The 13862-nt window shown below is 45.8% G+C and overlaps 2 protein-coding genes across 3 annotated transcripts in view; one reads left to right on the forward strand and one right to left on the reverse strand.

The window, feature by feature from the left end:
• Tnni3k (TNNI3 interacting kinase) overlaps window positions 1-13862 on the forward strand; it is a 272604-nt gene that overhangs the window by 204719 nt on the left and 54023 nt on the right. The window lies entirely within an intron of this gene.
• On the reverse strand, window positions 1842-13414 carry Lrrc53 (leucine rich repeat containing 53). Its single transcript, XM_032896522.1, has 5 exons — window positions 13405-13414; window positions 12209-12322; window positions 9222-10034; window positions 6207-6719; window positions 1842-3453 (listed from the first exon to the last, which is right to left on the reverse strand). Exons 1-5 carry the CDS (start codon window positions 13412-13414, stop codon window positions 1949-1951), a joined length of 2955 nt encoding a protein of 984 aa, XP_032752413.1. The 3' UTR covers window positions 1842-1948.

Genomic DNA, 13862 nt, shown 5'->3' on the forward strand with positions numbered 1-13862 from the left:
TTCCATCGCTTGCTGTCAGATCCACACAGGAAACAGAAGCGACGCGCACTGGGTGCCGAGCAGTGTTTGCAGTGTCCGAGCAACCCCTTAAAGCTCATTTAATATTAATAAATATCAAATGCACCTAAAAGGACAGAGAGGCCAGGGCAGATACAAAGATGGGGCAGAGAACACTTGTTTCTGTTTAGTCTCCTGCCTACCCCCCACTAGACAATGTGAACTCTGGTATCCTGCTCTAAATACACAGGCTAAACACCTTACTTGGTATCAGTAATAGATTGCCTGAGTGGACCTGTAGTTTTCAGGTAAATGTGACTTTCCGTGAACGAGGGTTATTCTCCACTGCAGCTAAATCCAGTGTTTATGAGCACATTTGGTTCCTCTGTGCAAGGGGGGGTGCTCAGCAAACAGCAGTGACAAGCTCGACCGGAGAGATCAAACCTCCGAAGACTGGCGATAATGGTTATTTGGTTTTCAAAGACTTATATTAATAACAACCGGCAATAAAGCTCATTAAAATTCCTTTTGTTCTCGAGCCACTGTGTTGCTTCTGAAACCTGTTTGCCCTTCTGGACGGAAGCTGAGCTTGCCCTCTTCTGGACTTAGAGGGTGTTTCAAATTCTACAGTCGGCCTGGAAATCCTCAATTATTTCCCCTTAGAGAAATAGCAGGTTTCTTAAGACTCCTACTTAAGATCTAAGAAAATTATCGACAAAGCGATTACAAACGGGTAAAATTTACCTCTATGCAGTACAATTAACAAACACGGCTGAATTTTCATTACACCATAATTAAGAAAACAGATCAGGCGCACATGAATCTGTGCTCATCAGTGCAGAAAGCAAGGTTGTAATAGCACTAATTGAGACGTGCATAACAATTTCCATAAAATAAATGTCACGTGCTAAACGTTCTCTTCTCGTCGAACCTTCCCTTCATTTGAGAGTCTTTTTTTTTTTTTTTAAGTCTTTGGTTGATTTTCCAGGACTAGGCAAAAGTTCCCATCATCCCGTTCCTTGAAGGAAGCGATTCTCTCAACTATAGGGAATACACTTCAGGCTCCATCTTCGATTTCTGTGCTATAGCTGACTACAAACTTTTATTTCACTGGGGATGAAGAATTACTGAGGAACTACACCCTGAACAGTATGTTTGGTGTCCACAGAGGCTAGGGATGTTCTTGATCCTCCAAGAAGACAGCCTAAGCAGGAAATAAACGGTATGCGGCTTGGTGTTTCTGACTCTACTTCCAAAAGTGGTGGGTAAGAGTCCCCAGTAAGCGATGTGTCTAATGATGTTTTCGAGCAGGGTTTTCAGCTCCATTTTCTCTGTTCAGAATTAGAGGCACACCATTTTCTGTCTGAGAATGAATGGCATTTAACTCCTGTGAGAGGCAAGGAGCTCCTGGTCTCCCCCCGCCCCTGACCCAGCAGCCTCCCTATGTTCCCTGTCATCTCTCTCTCTGGTTGGTTATCTCCAAGGCATCTGCAGTGAGGCCCATGGTTGTGAGTTCAAGGATCTACCACACTCTATAGCATGCCAGTTTCGACTTTACTCAACTCTTCAATGGAAACTGTCTCCTTGTCAGAGCTGGGATAGCACAGTACAAGTTTCTCTTTCCCTGAACCTCCCAGTATCTGCTGCCTTTCTTCTGCGTGGCCCATTTGTGTTGTCTAACTTGCTGCACTAGAATTTGCATCCCTCTCCAGGAGTGCTTGCCTCTGTGTTCTCACCCCTGCCCATGTCCCTGGTGGTTCTCCACCTTTACCTCCCTGTGATGCAGTGTTGGTGTCTGTCCGCTCCTGCTGCAGTTTGGCTAGTGTGGAAGAGAGTGCGGTTCCATGAATGGCAGGTGGTTGTGGAGTTGCATCCCGGCAGTGGGAGAGGACCCACGATCCTCTCTGCGAGCCATCTTGTTTCCTATGCCAGCCCCTTTCCCATCCATAATTCAGCCTTCCACTCTTCCACAGGATGCTTTGACTGTGTTCATTAATGGCTTTTCCTCACTTCCAAGCTGTCCGTGGCTTGGTTTTTGCTCCTCCTGTTGTAAAGCTTGATTCTCATCCAAACTGTGATCTTTGCTGAAAGTGCCAATCACCTGGTCGCCGAGGGACAAAGTAAACTGGTTTAACTCATTGATCTTTAATTCGTCCTGGTCCGTGTCTTGAGTGGACACCATTACTACATGGTCAATAACTCCCCTGGGGTGTTTAGACGGTAAAACACTATTCTCTCCATTCCCCAAACAGGCTGGGGAAGGGCCAAGAACTTCCCCTTGTAGACCAGTGACATTTTCCATTTGATCGGGTGAAAGAAGAGGAGGTGAACGCAGGCGCTCAGCAACCCTGACTGAGGGCTGAGGCGCCATTAATAGGCTTCCATTGGGAGCGCGGCCCACTGGTTGGCAGCTGCCCTGCTCAGAACCCCGATTGTCTACAGAAAAGCTGTCAGCTCTGAAGGTGTCGTTTGTTTCCTGATTAGGGGTCTGATCTACGGAGCGTTCCAGTGGCACCTTTGAACAAGTGAGCTTAGTATGGCTGCTCCTCTCTGGCGGCTGAGAACTGACAAAAGATAGAGGTTCTGTTTTGAACTTTCTCCCGGAAGTTCCGGCTGGTCCCTGGGGAGGTAACCTTGTTCGTTTACGTCTCTTGGTGGGTTCTGGTGTAGATTCCTCTGGGTGGACCCTAGTTTTCCCAAAGGGGTGCAGACCTACCCTCATCCTTAAATTCTGCCCCTTCACCTTCTCCCTCGGATGGGAGGGCTTGGGTCTCTTCTTTTTCAGAGCCTGTTGCTCTGGAAGGTTTTCTCTTGCTTCCTTGACCTCCTCCAGACTGGCACAGTTTTTGAGATGCAAGGAAGTCGGGCGTTGGCGTTCACTATCTCGCTGTCTCCCGGAGACTGGTGTTTCTGCTGACACCACCAGCCCTTTTGCCCTGACTAAATCAGGGTCCTGGAATTTAACCCTCTTCGTAGAATATGCCTTCTTGATTTTTGCTGACAACCTTGATTTGTCTTTGACCTCCTGACTCCTGAGGAATTTTTCTATTGCTCTGTTAATTTGAATTCGCTGCTTCTCAGATTCTGCGTGCTGTCTTCGATCTGGCTTCTTCTCCCTCGTAAAATCTTGAAATGCATCCCAAGACACATATTTGCAGGTGAAGGAAGCGTTGGGATAAGAATCCGTGGGCTTGCTCCACTTTAAAGAGTCCTGGTGATGGTCATATCCCACTCTGTGTCTGTGGGCCATCCTGCCTACAGCACGTTCCCCCCGCTCCTGTCGCCTGGGGAGTGAGCTGGTGGAGAACAGTCTCCGTTCAGATGGCTCTACAGCATTGTCTCCTTTGTCTATTGGAGGCTGCCATGATTCATTCATTAAACGCTTCCCAACACTCTCTCTTGCCAAGGCTGAGGAGGATGTCGCATATCTGCTTCTGAATGTGTCACTGCTCGCATCTGCTGAACAATAAAGGCAGGAATTTACCACTAGGCCCAGTTGTGGTATCCCAACTAAACAGAGGTCTATGAACCTTACGAAAATCGTAGAAATGACTCCTTCAATTGTGATAATTCCTGAGTATTTCTGCTGATGGGAAAGACGACCCTTGGCTATTCGGTGTGTTTGCAACCATGGTCCTCCTAAGCCACCTGTCAGTCAGCTGTGATGCTGACTTAGAAAGTGTGCCATTAGGATTGTAAATGACAACCATGCCAGCTCATACTTAGATTCCATTATGGTTATGTTAGCTTTAAAGATGACTGACATCTGAATCCTTTTCAAACGGCACGGTGGGTTTCCCTTATTCGTTTTCCAGTTTGGAAATGGAATCACAAATTTGGGAGAATGTAGATGTAATATTAAACAATATTCAGGCCTCAAGCAGAGTAACCTAGACAACAAGAAAAGAGTACTTGTTGCCTTAATGAAGGCAGAAGGCCACATTTTATTTTACTTCCTGAAAATTAATGCAATATCCACTAAAGAAGTATTAATAAGTGGGTAATTTGAGATGTTGCCTGGTAGCAGTATCTACCTGTGACTTTAAAATAGTACGGATAATATATACTATTAATAATACACGTTCAATAGTACCAACAAAAACCTAATATTCGTTTTGCTTATAGGAAGAACCAGGCAGTGTAATAAATATTATACACTTATTAGCTTGTTTGATATCAGCAAGAGCCATGGTCTGCTGTAGAAGTTCCGCCATCTTAGGACATTTAAGAGGAAGGGAATACATCTGGGTGCTTGTTATTTTTCCACAGTTCCTCATCAGGAATCGGACCAGCCTATCTCATTCTCTTCCACAACGAATAGAATTATGTCTCACCACCCTGCCTTCTCATTTTCCTGAAATCGTTTGAATAGAGGGAAAAAGTGTTAGGTAAAAGAAGAGGTGACCCAAGCCCAGATTAGAATGTCACTGTACCCTAAGGCATACTTGTAGGTGACTTTGAAAGAGTTGCCGGTATGCAAAGAGTGTCCTGGGGAAGAATCGATGGTGTTCATAAGTTCTAGAAACTGAAAGAAAACAGCAAGAACTACTCAACTAGGTGATGTCTGGCACTTTCTCTACCCAGAGAAGTCTGTTCTGAAGTCCCATGTGTTAGGCATAAACTTGAACTTGTATTCAAGACCAAGTATGGTCTTGACTGCTTTCCTGAATTCTCCCCTCCACTCCAGAAAGTTGCAGAACTGCACATGTTTCCCCCAAGGTCACCATTGACGTGACAGACCACGAAGCTGGTGCTACAAAGGGTTAACTGGTCATGTCCTCTTGTGTATATAATTCCCCCACAGACTAAGCAAGGCTTTAGGTACCTCTGAAAGCTAACAGGAAATGAAAAAGCTAAGCCCTGATTTCTTATAAAGTGAAGCCAATCTTTTCTGATTTCTATGGAAGCTGTTTTTTTCTTGGCCATCTTTTTCTGGAGTCAAACCATCAGCCCCAAGGAACCAGCAAGAAATACAGTCAGATAAACTCACATCCTGCCTTTTGCCACATAGGAAATAAAATAGAGTTTCATTCTTATCCTGTGGTGCTCAAATCCAGCCTTAGGGCCAGATCGCCGCAGAAAGTGTATCACATGATTCCTCTGTCATTCATTTTTCCAAGAGAAAATCCTGCTTCCTCTAAACCAGTTAAAATAAGTGGCAGAGCCTCTGTCCTGAGCAGCCGTGTAAGTGTGCACTGCAGGGTGTGAGAGCCTTGCCCCAGAATTCAGGAAGGAAAGGAAGAGCTTGATTCACTGCCTCAGTGGAAGTATTGGCATTGCCTGTAGACAGCGGGTAGGTGCCACGGCCAGGTCCACTGGGCTCCCAACATGAGACAATGAATTAAGCCCTGACTTTCCCAGAACTGAGAAGTTATCATGCTTGACAGCTCAGCAAGCAAAGTGTGTTTCTTGACATCGTTCCTGAAATGAATCACTGGCATGAGGAGGTCATTCTTCTCAAATGCCATGCTGCAGGAAGGCTGTTTACTGTAAATTGGCACCAGAGCTCAGAGGATGCTGGGAGGAAAGCTGGTACCCACATTTTTAGAAATCTCAGCGATATCGCTATTCAGGCTTCTCTTTCCTTTTTTAAAGCATCCTTAGGTATTGGGTCTTAATGTTCACTTTTCAGGCAGAAGAGGCAACGTGGATAGCTCACCCCATTGCAGTGAGACAGAGAGACTCACACTCACAACATACAGAGACATTTACTGGCACACAGACACATACATGGATACTCAGACATGCACATGTGTGCATTTATACAGACACACACATACTTGGACATGCACGTGTGTGTTTATATATACACAGGTTCTCACAAAAGCACATGTTTACACACATACGCCACAATACACACATACATACAGGTTCTCAGACAAACACCTGTGCATGTTTACACACCACTATACACACGAATCATCAGACATGTGTATGTGAATTCTTATATATACACAGACTCTCAGAAATTCACCTGTGTGTTTATACATGTACACATACACACATTCTCTCTCTCTCTCTCTCTCTCTCTCTCTCCCTCCCTCCCCCGTCTGTCTCTCTGTCTCTCCCCCCAGTACCTTTACATCTTCAGAAAAAGAAGAAACAGACTACAGTGAATTTTATAGCACTGATTTGATACAGAAACTGAAAACAGGGTTCCTCCTTCTGAGAATCTAAGCACAGTGGGATTTTCTAACGGACAAGCTCACCTATTGTTCTTGTTCCATGCTGTGGCAGGATTTGAGACCGGATTTCTCCACGTTTCTGGTTGCTTGGCTTTTCAGCTGTCTTTGGACAACATCTTGTCGCTAAGTCTGCATCATAAAGAGCTTTCTTGTTCCCAGGAGGCCCCAAGCATCCTGCCCGTAGTTCATCACCCAGGCAAGAGCAAGCACTGTGTGCCTCATGGTCTCTCCCTTTCAGCTTTCTGAATGATACATCCACGGCTGTGGGCTTGGGGGCCAGCCTCGCTTGACGGCTGTTTTCCTGTCTAAGTGGTGCTTCCTTTCTGGAGCCCACATCGGACATGACCTGTGTCTCATTTTCTCGAGTTAAGTGGCAGTTACAGTACCCCACGGCATGGCCATTTCTTGCTTCATGAGCACACGGGGATTCATTGAGGGTTCTGCAACAAAGGTTTTTGGATGTGCGTTCATTTGCTCGGCCTTGTTGGAGTTTCCAGTTAAATATGACTAACCCTGCACATGTAAGGCCAATGGCTCCTGTGGCAAAAAGAGAAAGAAAGAAAGGCAATTAGAAGAACACCGTGGGAGAAGTGTGAGGCTTGCACATGTAAAGGCACAGGAGCCCTCCCTCTGTCACCACAGGTAAACCATCGAGACAGACAGCTGCTGTTCTAATTTACTTCATTCTACTGTGCAGTTTGTATATTAAGAATTCCAGTGTCAGAGAGCTGGATGCCTGGGTAAGAGTGCTGTTTGCACAAACTTTGGAGCCTGAGATCAAATCCTCACCATTTGTGAGGAAATCTAGGTGCAGCCCCATGTGCACTGTAACCCCCGAGTTATGGGAGACAGAGGCAGAAAGATCACTGTGGCTTGCTGGCTGTCACCTCAGCTCCAGCTTCAGTGAGAAGCCATCTCAAGGGAATGAGGTGGAAACTGATAGAGTAGTACACCCCATGCCCTCCTCGAGCCACCACATGAACACAGCTGTATGCATACTTGTACACATATGACACGCTGCACCACACCATGCATACATGCATGATCTGATGAACACGCCTGTCTTGTCTGTTTCATGCATGAACATCTTAGTTCAGTTCGAACCCCATGACCTATCACTTGGCCGTGTGGTGCCTGAATTTTATCTGGAATACCCGTTAATTATCCCAGGCTCTCAGATTCTGGATACAATCAGGGAAAATCTGTTGCTGCTGTAACACTTCTGGCATTTGTGGGAAATAATTTCTTGACATTTTAGATCACTGATGTTGCTACACAAATGATAAAGGAACTTGATTTTCTGGGAAGTTCAGATCCCCGTTTGAGGGAGTGTGATGGCTGTTGGGTGGTCACTTGGTTGTCTGGTCTCCATTAGAAGTACAACCAGGAGTCATAGAGCTGTTGTTCAATTCACCTGAATCCTCCTCTCAAGTAATGGTTTATAGCACAAAATCCGCCACTTAGGCTTGGAAGCCATTAGTGGGCCTTTGTCCTCCAGATTTAGAGGACAGTCACAGACATGGACACACACACACACACACACACACACACACACACAGAGAGAGAGAGAGAGAGAGAGAGAGAGAGAGAGAGAGGCAGAGACAGAGACAGAGACACAGAGAGACAGAAACAGAGATAAGCACAGAAATTGAAGCATACAGACATATATACAGACACACAGAAATGTGTGTTCACATACACACACACACACACACACGAAAAAACACAACACAAAGAAACAGACACACACAACCCTCATTATGCTGTGTATTTTTTTTCACCATGCACTGAAATCATTCTAAAACACACAGAGAGAGAAATTTTGATATCTGGCAACCTATGATTCCCAATGCATTTTTAAATTCCATTACTCGTAAAAATTGAGTGCTATCTATCCCTTTCTTTGGTATGGGTCACGTATATGAAAGAGAAGATACAAGTTCTCAAAGAATCCAAAGCCCTCCAGCAGCACTGTGCAGTGCTTACTCTAAGTCATGACTCTGGTCAGAGGGAGGCACAGTTCAAATCTGCAGCCATATACTGACTGACTCAGGGACTGGTCCACAGGTCCTGTGTGTGTGTGGTCCTAAGGCCCTTACTAGTACCAGCTCATGGTTCTGGCAAATTTTTTTATGGTTTATTTTTTATTTTTATGAGTGCACTGTAGCTGTCTTCAGACACACCAGAGGAGGGCATCGGATGCCATTACAGATGGTTGTGAGCCACCATGTGGTTGCTAGGAATTGAACTCAGGACCTCTGGAAGAGCAGTCAGTGCTCTTAGCCACTGAGCAATCTCTCTAGCCTCCTCTGACAAATTTTTAAATACAAATCTTTATTCTTTGGAAATTCCATATATATGCATATATACATATATATACATATATGTATATATGTATATATATATATACATACACATATATATATACATATATATATACATACACATATATATATATATAGTGTCAGGGGATTGTTTGGTTAGCTTGCCATGGACACTCACGAGCAGTGGTCAGAGGACAGTGAAGGAGTTATGTGTCTTCCTATGTGGGCCCTGCAGATGGAACCTAGGCCATGGCAAGTGAATGTCTTTACCCACTGAGCCATCCCTCCTGTCCTCAATGGTGACTTACAAAGTGGAGAAGTACACAGATGTGTGTGTCCCAAGTCCTTACAGCTCACCATGTCTTTAAACCTTCTCCTTAAGTCCTAGATACATATCCCAGTGCTGTGTGGAGAGCAGTTACTAAAATAGAGAGGACGTATTCCTGCGTTGCCGTCATGGTAACAGGAAGTGTCCAGAACAAGAAGAGTTCATCTTTCCAGATTATTATGCGAGTTACACTGGGATCGTGGTCCTTCATTCTCGGATTCCTATGTCTGTCCTATACTGCTCTTCTGCAACAGGAAGTGCTGGCAACCTGGGCTAGATCTGCTGACACCTCTACACCGTTCACCTCTCCCTTCCACAACCCTCCCCCTTCTCAGCTGCTGAGGAGATGGCTCACACACTCACAGAGGCGTAATTCCCCTGGTGTACCTGCAAAGCCAAGCACAGTGATGAGAGCCACATCCTGTCCTGGGAGGAGGGGACGCCTGTCCTTTAGAGCCAGAGTGACGTTATGACCCTTGGAGTCACACTTGGTCTCAGACAGCCTCAGCATGCTCTTTGCAGTGGCCACAGCTGCTGGGAACACCTCGCAGTTTGGGTCCTTGGTATTACGAAGCGTGCGAGCCGGTGTCTTCACAAATTTTCTTAAAAAGCGGGCTAGCGGGTAGAGGTCACAGGTGCAACTCCAGTGGTTCCCCTCCAAGCTCAGGGGGCTCAGCTGCTTCAGCGGGGTAAAGGCGTCCGGCATGTGAGCCAGCATGTTTCTAGAAAGATCCACTTCCTGCAGCTGGGGCAGGGGCTGGAAGGCATCTTTCTCGATGAAGGAAATGAAATCGTTAGATAAGTCCAGATGCCTGAGTCTGTGGAGGCTCGCACCTTTAAAAGAACTCCGTGTGAGGTTGGTGATCCGATTTCCACCCAGCAAGAATTGGCTGAGGGCCTTGTTTCGGAACCAGGCTGCTCTCAGGCTGCACAAGGAATTATGGTTCAGTACCAGGACCTGCAGGCTTCGCTGCTTGCTGAAGGTGTGGTCTGACAGAGAAGAACTGGGGATGTGGTTGTGTCCCAGAGACGAGGTCCGAAGCTTGGTGAGGCCATGCTGGGAGCCTAACTGAATTCTATAGATAGCATTTCGGCTCAGAGAGAGCAGGGCCAGGTTAACCTGGAGAGTCAGGTTGGTACGCTCTACTGAAGAGAGGTCTCCGTCTGTAAGGATTAGAACCTTGGTGGTCTCCGGAGATGCTGTGAGGAAGAGAGAACAAGCTAGAGGCAAGCACGTTCACTGGGTGGAGAAGAGAGGCGGTCCTGTCACTAGGGTGGGAAAAGACAAGATGAGAACCACTGTGAGTTTGAGAAAAGCTGTTTCTGAGAGTGGTGGGTTTTACCTCCCTCTGGCTCCGGAACGTGCTGTTGAAGGAACAGAAGCCAGAGTGCTCCTCAGAATGTGGAGTTAAATTGGTTTGGGGGCTTAACCACACCGAGGTTGTTTTGAAGGTGGCCTTTCCTTAGAGATTGAGTCCTGATGTGGGCCAACTCTTCTCTCCCTGTGGACCTCTACCCCAACCCCTGGCCTGACTTGACAAGGTTCCCTAACAAGACTTTTGTCAATGATGGATATTTATGCTAGAAAATCAATTTCTCTCTCCAATCTCTCCAACATAAAGGTGTGAGCCCGGAGTGGGAAGGGAGGGGACTTGGTTTCTGTCTTTCATTCTTGCTCCAGGCTAAAGTTGTCAACCTAGTCCTAGATCTATATTCTCTCCAGACAACTGCAGGGTCTGTCAGCAGGCTTCTCATTAAGGAGAGGCCATCTTGGCCTCCTGTCTGATATCTGTTCTCTCCAATGAAGTCCTCCCTGTGATGACAGGTGGTACTAGGGGCTTCCAACTGTTAAATCCCTTCCCATAATCACCTCTGAGCAGAAGCAGCTCCGTCCTTAGAAGCCAAAGCATTTTAACTCAATAAAGATGCGTGGTAATCAGGAGTTATTGTGACACATCTTTATCATGCTAAAGTCGTTTGGACTTCGGATGACAGTATCATGAGAATGAAGGAGCCCATTGCCCCCCTGAAAGTCTTAGGGTGATATTAGAGCCACCAACCATAGAGGAAGCAAATCCTGTTCCCCTTGGGAAATTCAGGATGCAGTGCTAGAAACAAAGAGATAAAAATGTAAAGGCAGAGGAAGCTCAGAGTGCCTTCCCTTGGAAGAATCCCTCACAAGCTTAAGTCAGGGCACTTTCTAAAGTGCACATTATTGATCATTTAAATTCTATTATTTCTGGCTAATTTGGCATTTCTCCACTCTCACTGTCATGTCTGAGAAGTTTGGAGGAGTTCGGTGTTTGTTGGGTGCCCAGTGCTTTGGGATTTGCAGACTCTCTGGCTTCTCTATGTCTCATCTGCAAGGAGACACGAACGTTACCCAGTACCTTTCTGATGCTGTATTCATGAAATCTAGTCCTACAAGGATGGCATCCTGTATCTAAGGGCAGGTGGAAGAGCAACCATGCAGAGGGGACATCAACTCTGCCACCTCACACACACCCGGAAGCCTGCTCATGGGGATGGGAGCATATCCTGCCCGCTTCCGGTGCTGACCAGGAATGGAGCACGCTGCATGACTACCATGAAATTCTCTGTTCAGACAGGATGAGAGTGTCTACCTTGGAATTCCCAGAGAGCTCTTTGATTATAGAAATGAAAGAAATCAGAGTCCTCACTCTCCCTTTGCTCGGGCTCACTTTTGAAAATTCTCCACTGGCAGAACTTGTAGCGTGTTTATCCCTTCCATGAGTATCAGGATGTAAATCACAGTCTCCTCAAATCTGTTAATAAGGTGTCTTATTAAATTGTTGACTTAAGCAAGCGATATGTAATGAATACAGGCAGCAGTTCTTGTTAGAGTTTCTACAGCTCATTTACTGCCAATAAAGACAGACAGAGAGAGAGAGAGAGAGAGAGAGAGAGAGAGAGAGAGAGAGAGAGAGCGCTTTCACAATGAGATGGGCTTTGATCATAATCTGTTTTGTTGATGTGCTGGTTAATCTCACGAATGCTGAACGATTGTAGCCCAGGATTCAGAATCATCTAAGTTTCCTTCAGTTGGTGGTGAAGCTCAAATCTACACAATGCACAGACTTAAAAAAGTCAGCCATCAAAATTCTCCATTTCTCCTCGTTTTTTTTAAGTAACTTCATGGGGTGCAAATACTATTTTGTAATAAAGCATTTCAGTTGGCCCTGAAATATTGACGTCTTATTGGTTGTGACAATGGGGGACTGAAAGTTACAAATCCCCTAGCGAAGTAAGGCCTGATCTTTGGGAAGGGCCCTCTTTCCAGACGATCTCAGAATAGTTAGTACAGCAGCAGGCACCTCACAGCACACTGCAGGGTGCAGATAGGAGCTCATTACCTACAATGTAGTTTAGCTGGTGACACAGGGTCACATCTTGGGTGCATGCCACCCAGGACGCAGGGCAGGCTACCGTCGCGTACAGCATGAAGGCAAGGGGTGAGAGCCATCCACCTGAGAAGAGAGCAGAGTGCAAGACCTGTGAGAATGTGGAGTCATCAGCAGGCTGGTATCTGTCTCTCGGACTTTTACCCTTTTAACGGTGGCTGCTTCTTAAGGAGTACTGTGGTGTCCCCAAAAGAGTGAGAAGCTCTTGTTTTAAGTTTAAAGTGAACTGTTAACACATTTGATCGTGAACCCGAGAACTCACACCTAGAACACTCCATTAGTAGGTAACTAAACAGCTCGGGTTCTTGGCAGAGCACTTTAGAGTTTGCAGTACGTTTGCCCAAAATATCATCTTGTATTTTTTTAAAATTTTGCATGTTCTTTGAAGCTTAAGAAACGTAGGCTGAAGGTGGTTTATATCTGGATTCGCACAGATAGGAGTGAACCCAGGCCTTTCAAGCTGGGTGTGACAGGTGTCTCTGAGGCCGAAGGCCATCTCTGGCTCCCAGCCTCACACACCTGCAAGGGAACCATTTCCTTCTCTCCAGACCTAGGTGTCCAGACCATAGGACTTAGGAGACCGAGACCTTAGCTCTGCCTAGTGTTAAAGTCAGCTGTGGTATTGACTAATGTTGGTACTTTTCACGAATTACTTCACTTTTCTTTCTTTTTTCTTTTTTCTTTTCCCGCATTAAATACAACAACCACCACCACTACAACCACCAATAACAGCAACAACCTGTGAACCATACAGAATTAAATGAGATGCTTGCTCTCGGGACAATAAATGTTCAAGTTTGCCATGATGCTGCCTTTCTAAGCCTCCCCAGTGAAACCAGCACCGTTTCAATCTTCCATCAAAAGGAGTCTCTTAAAAGGAGTTCCTTGGTGTATAGAAAGAGAGGGAAAAAGGGAGAGGGAGAGAGAAAGAGAAAAAGAGAGAGGAAGGAATAAACATGCAGTATAAACTTGCTACAAAAATATGTTGCATAAACCTCATGTAAGGTTTTGAGAAAAAAAAAAACAAAATATCTAATTATTGATTTAAGTATTGGTTCAAGAGGGTTTTAGCAAATATTTCAGATTCGAGGCCCAGATTACGACCTTTATACTTCGGGGATCAAGATGTAGGCAGAGCTCTGCCTCACCCGGTGTCATTGTGCGCAGTGACACTGCAGCAAACAAGGGAGCTTGAGGATAGGTGAGGTCACCTGACAGTGAGGGATGCTGTGGAGTCAACGCAACCATTAAAGGAGGTACAGAGCCAGGGTCTGAGGAGGCGGCAGGAAGAGTCTCTGATAAAGCACCACTTAAACATATGGTGTGAAGGGCAAAGGTGCAGGACGTCCTGCTGGGAAGAATATCAAGTGCAAACTCCCCACGGGTGGGGTGGACTCCACGCTATGGCTGGAGTGGGCATTATGAATTCGGTTAGTGGTTTAATAAGAGTTCTAGTGACATTTTTCAGATTCAAGGCCCCTGATCATGGCCTTACATGTTGGGGATGGAGATGTATGAGGAGCCCTGCCTCATCAGGTGTGCAGGCTATGCACTGGCACAGGCAATGGACAGTAAATATGAAAATAGGTGTTTCATGAGGATGGGA

Source organism: Rattus rattus, chromosome 3 (assembly GCF_011064425.1).
Source record: "Rattus rattus isolate New Zealand chromosome 3, Rrattus_CSIRO_v1, whole genome shotgun sequence".
Classification (NCBI taxonomy): domain Eukaryota; kingdom Metazoa; phylum Chordata; class Mammalia; order Rodentia; family Muridae; genus Rattus; species Rattus rattus.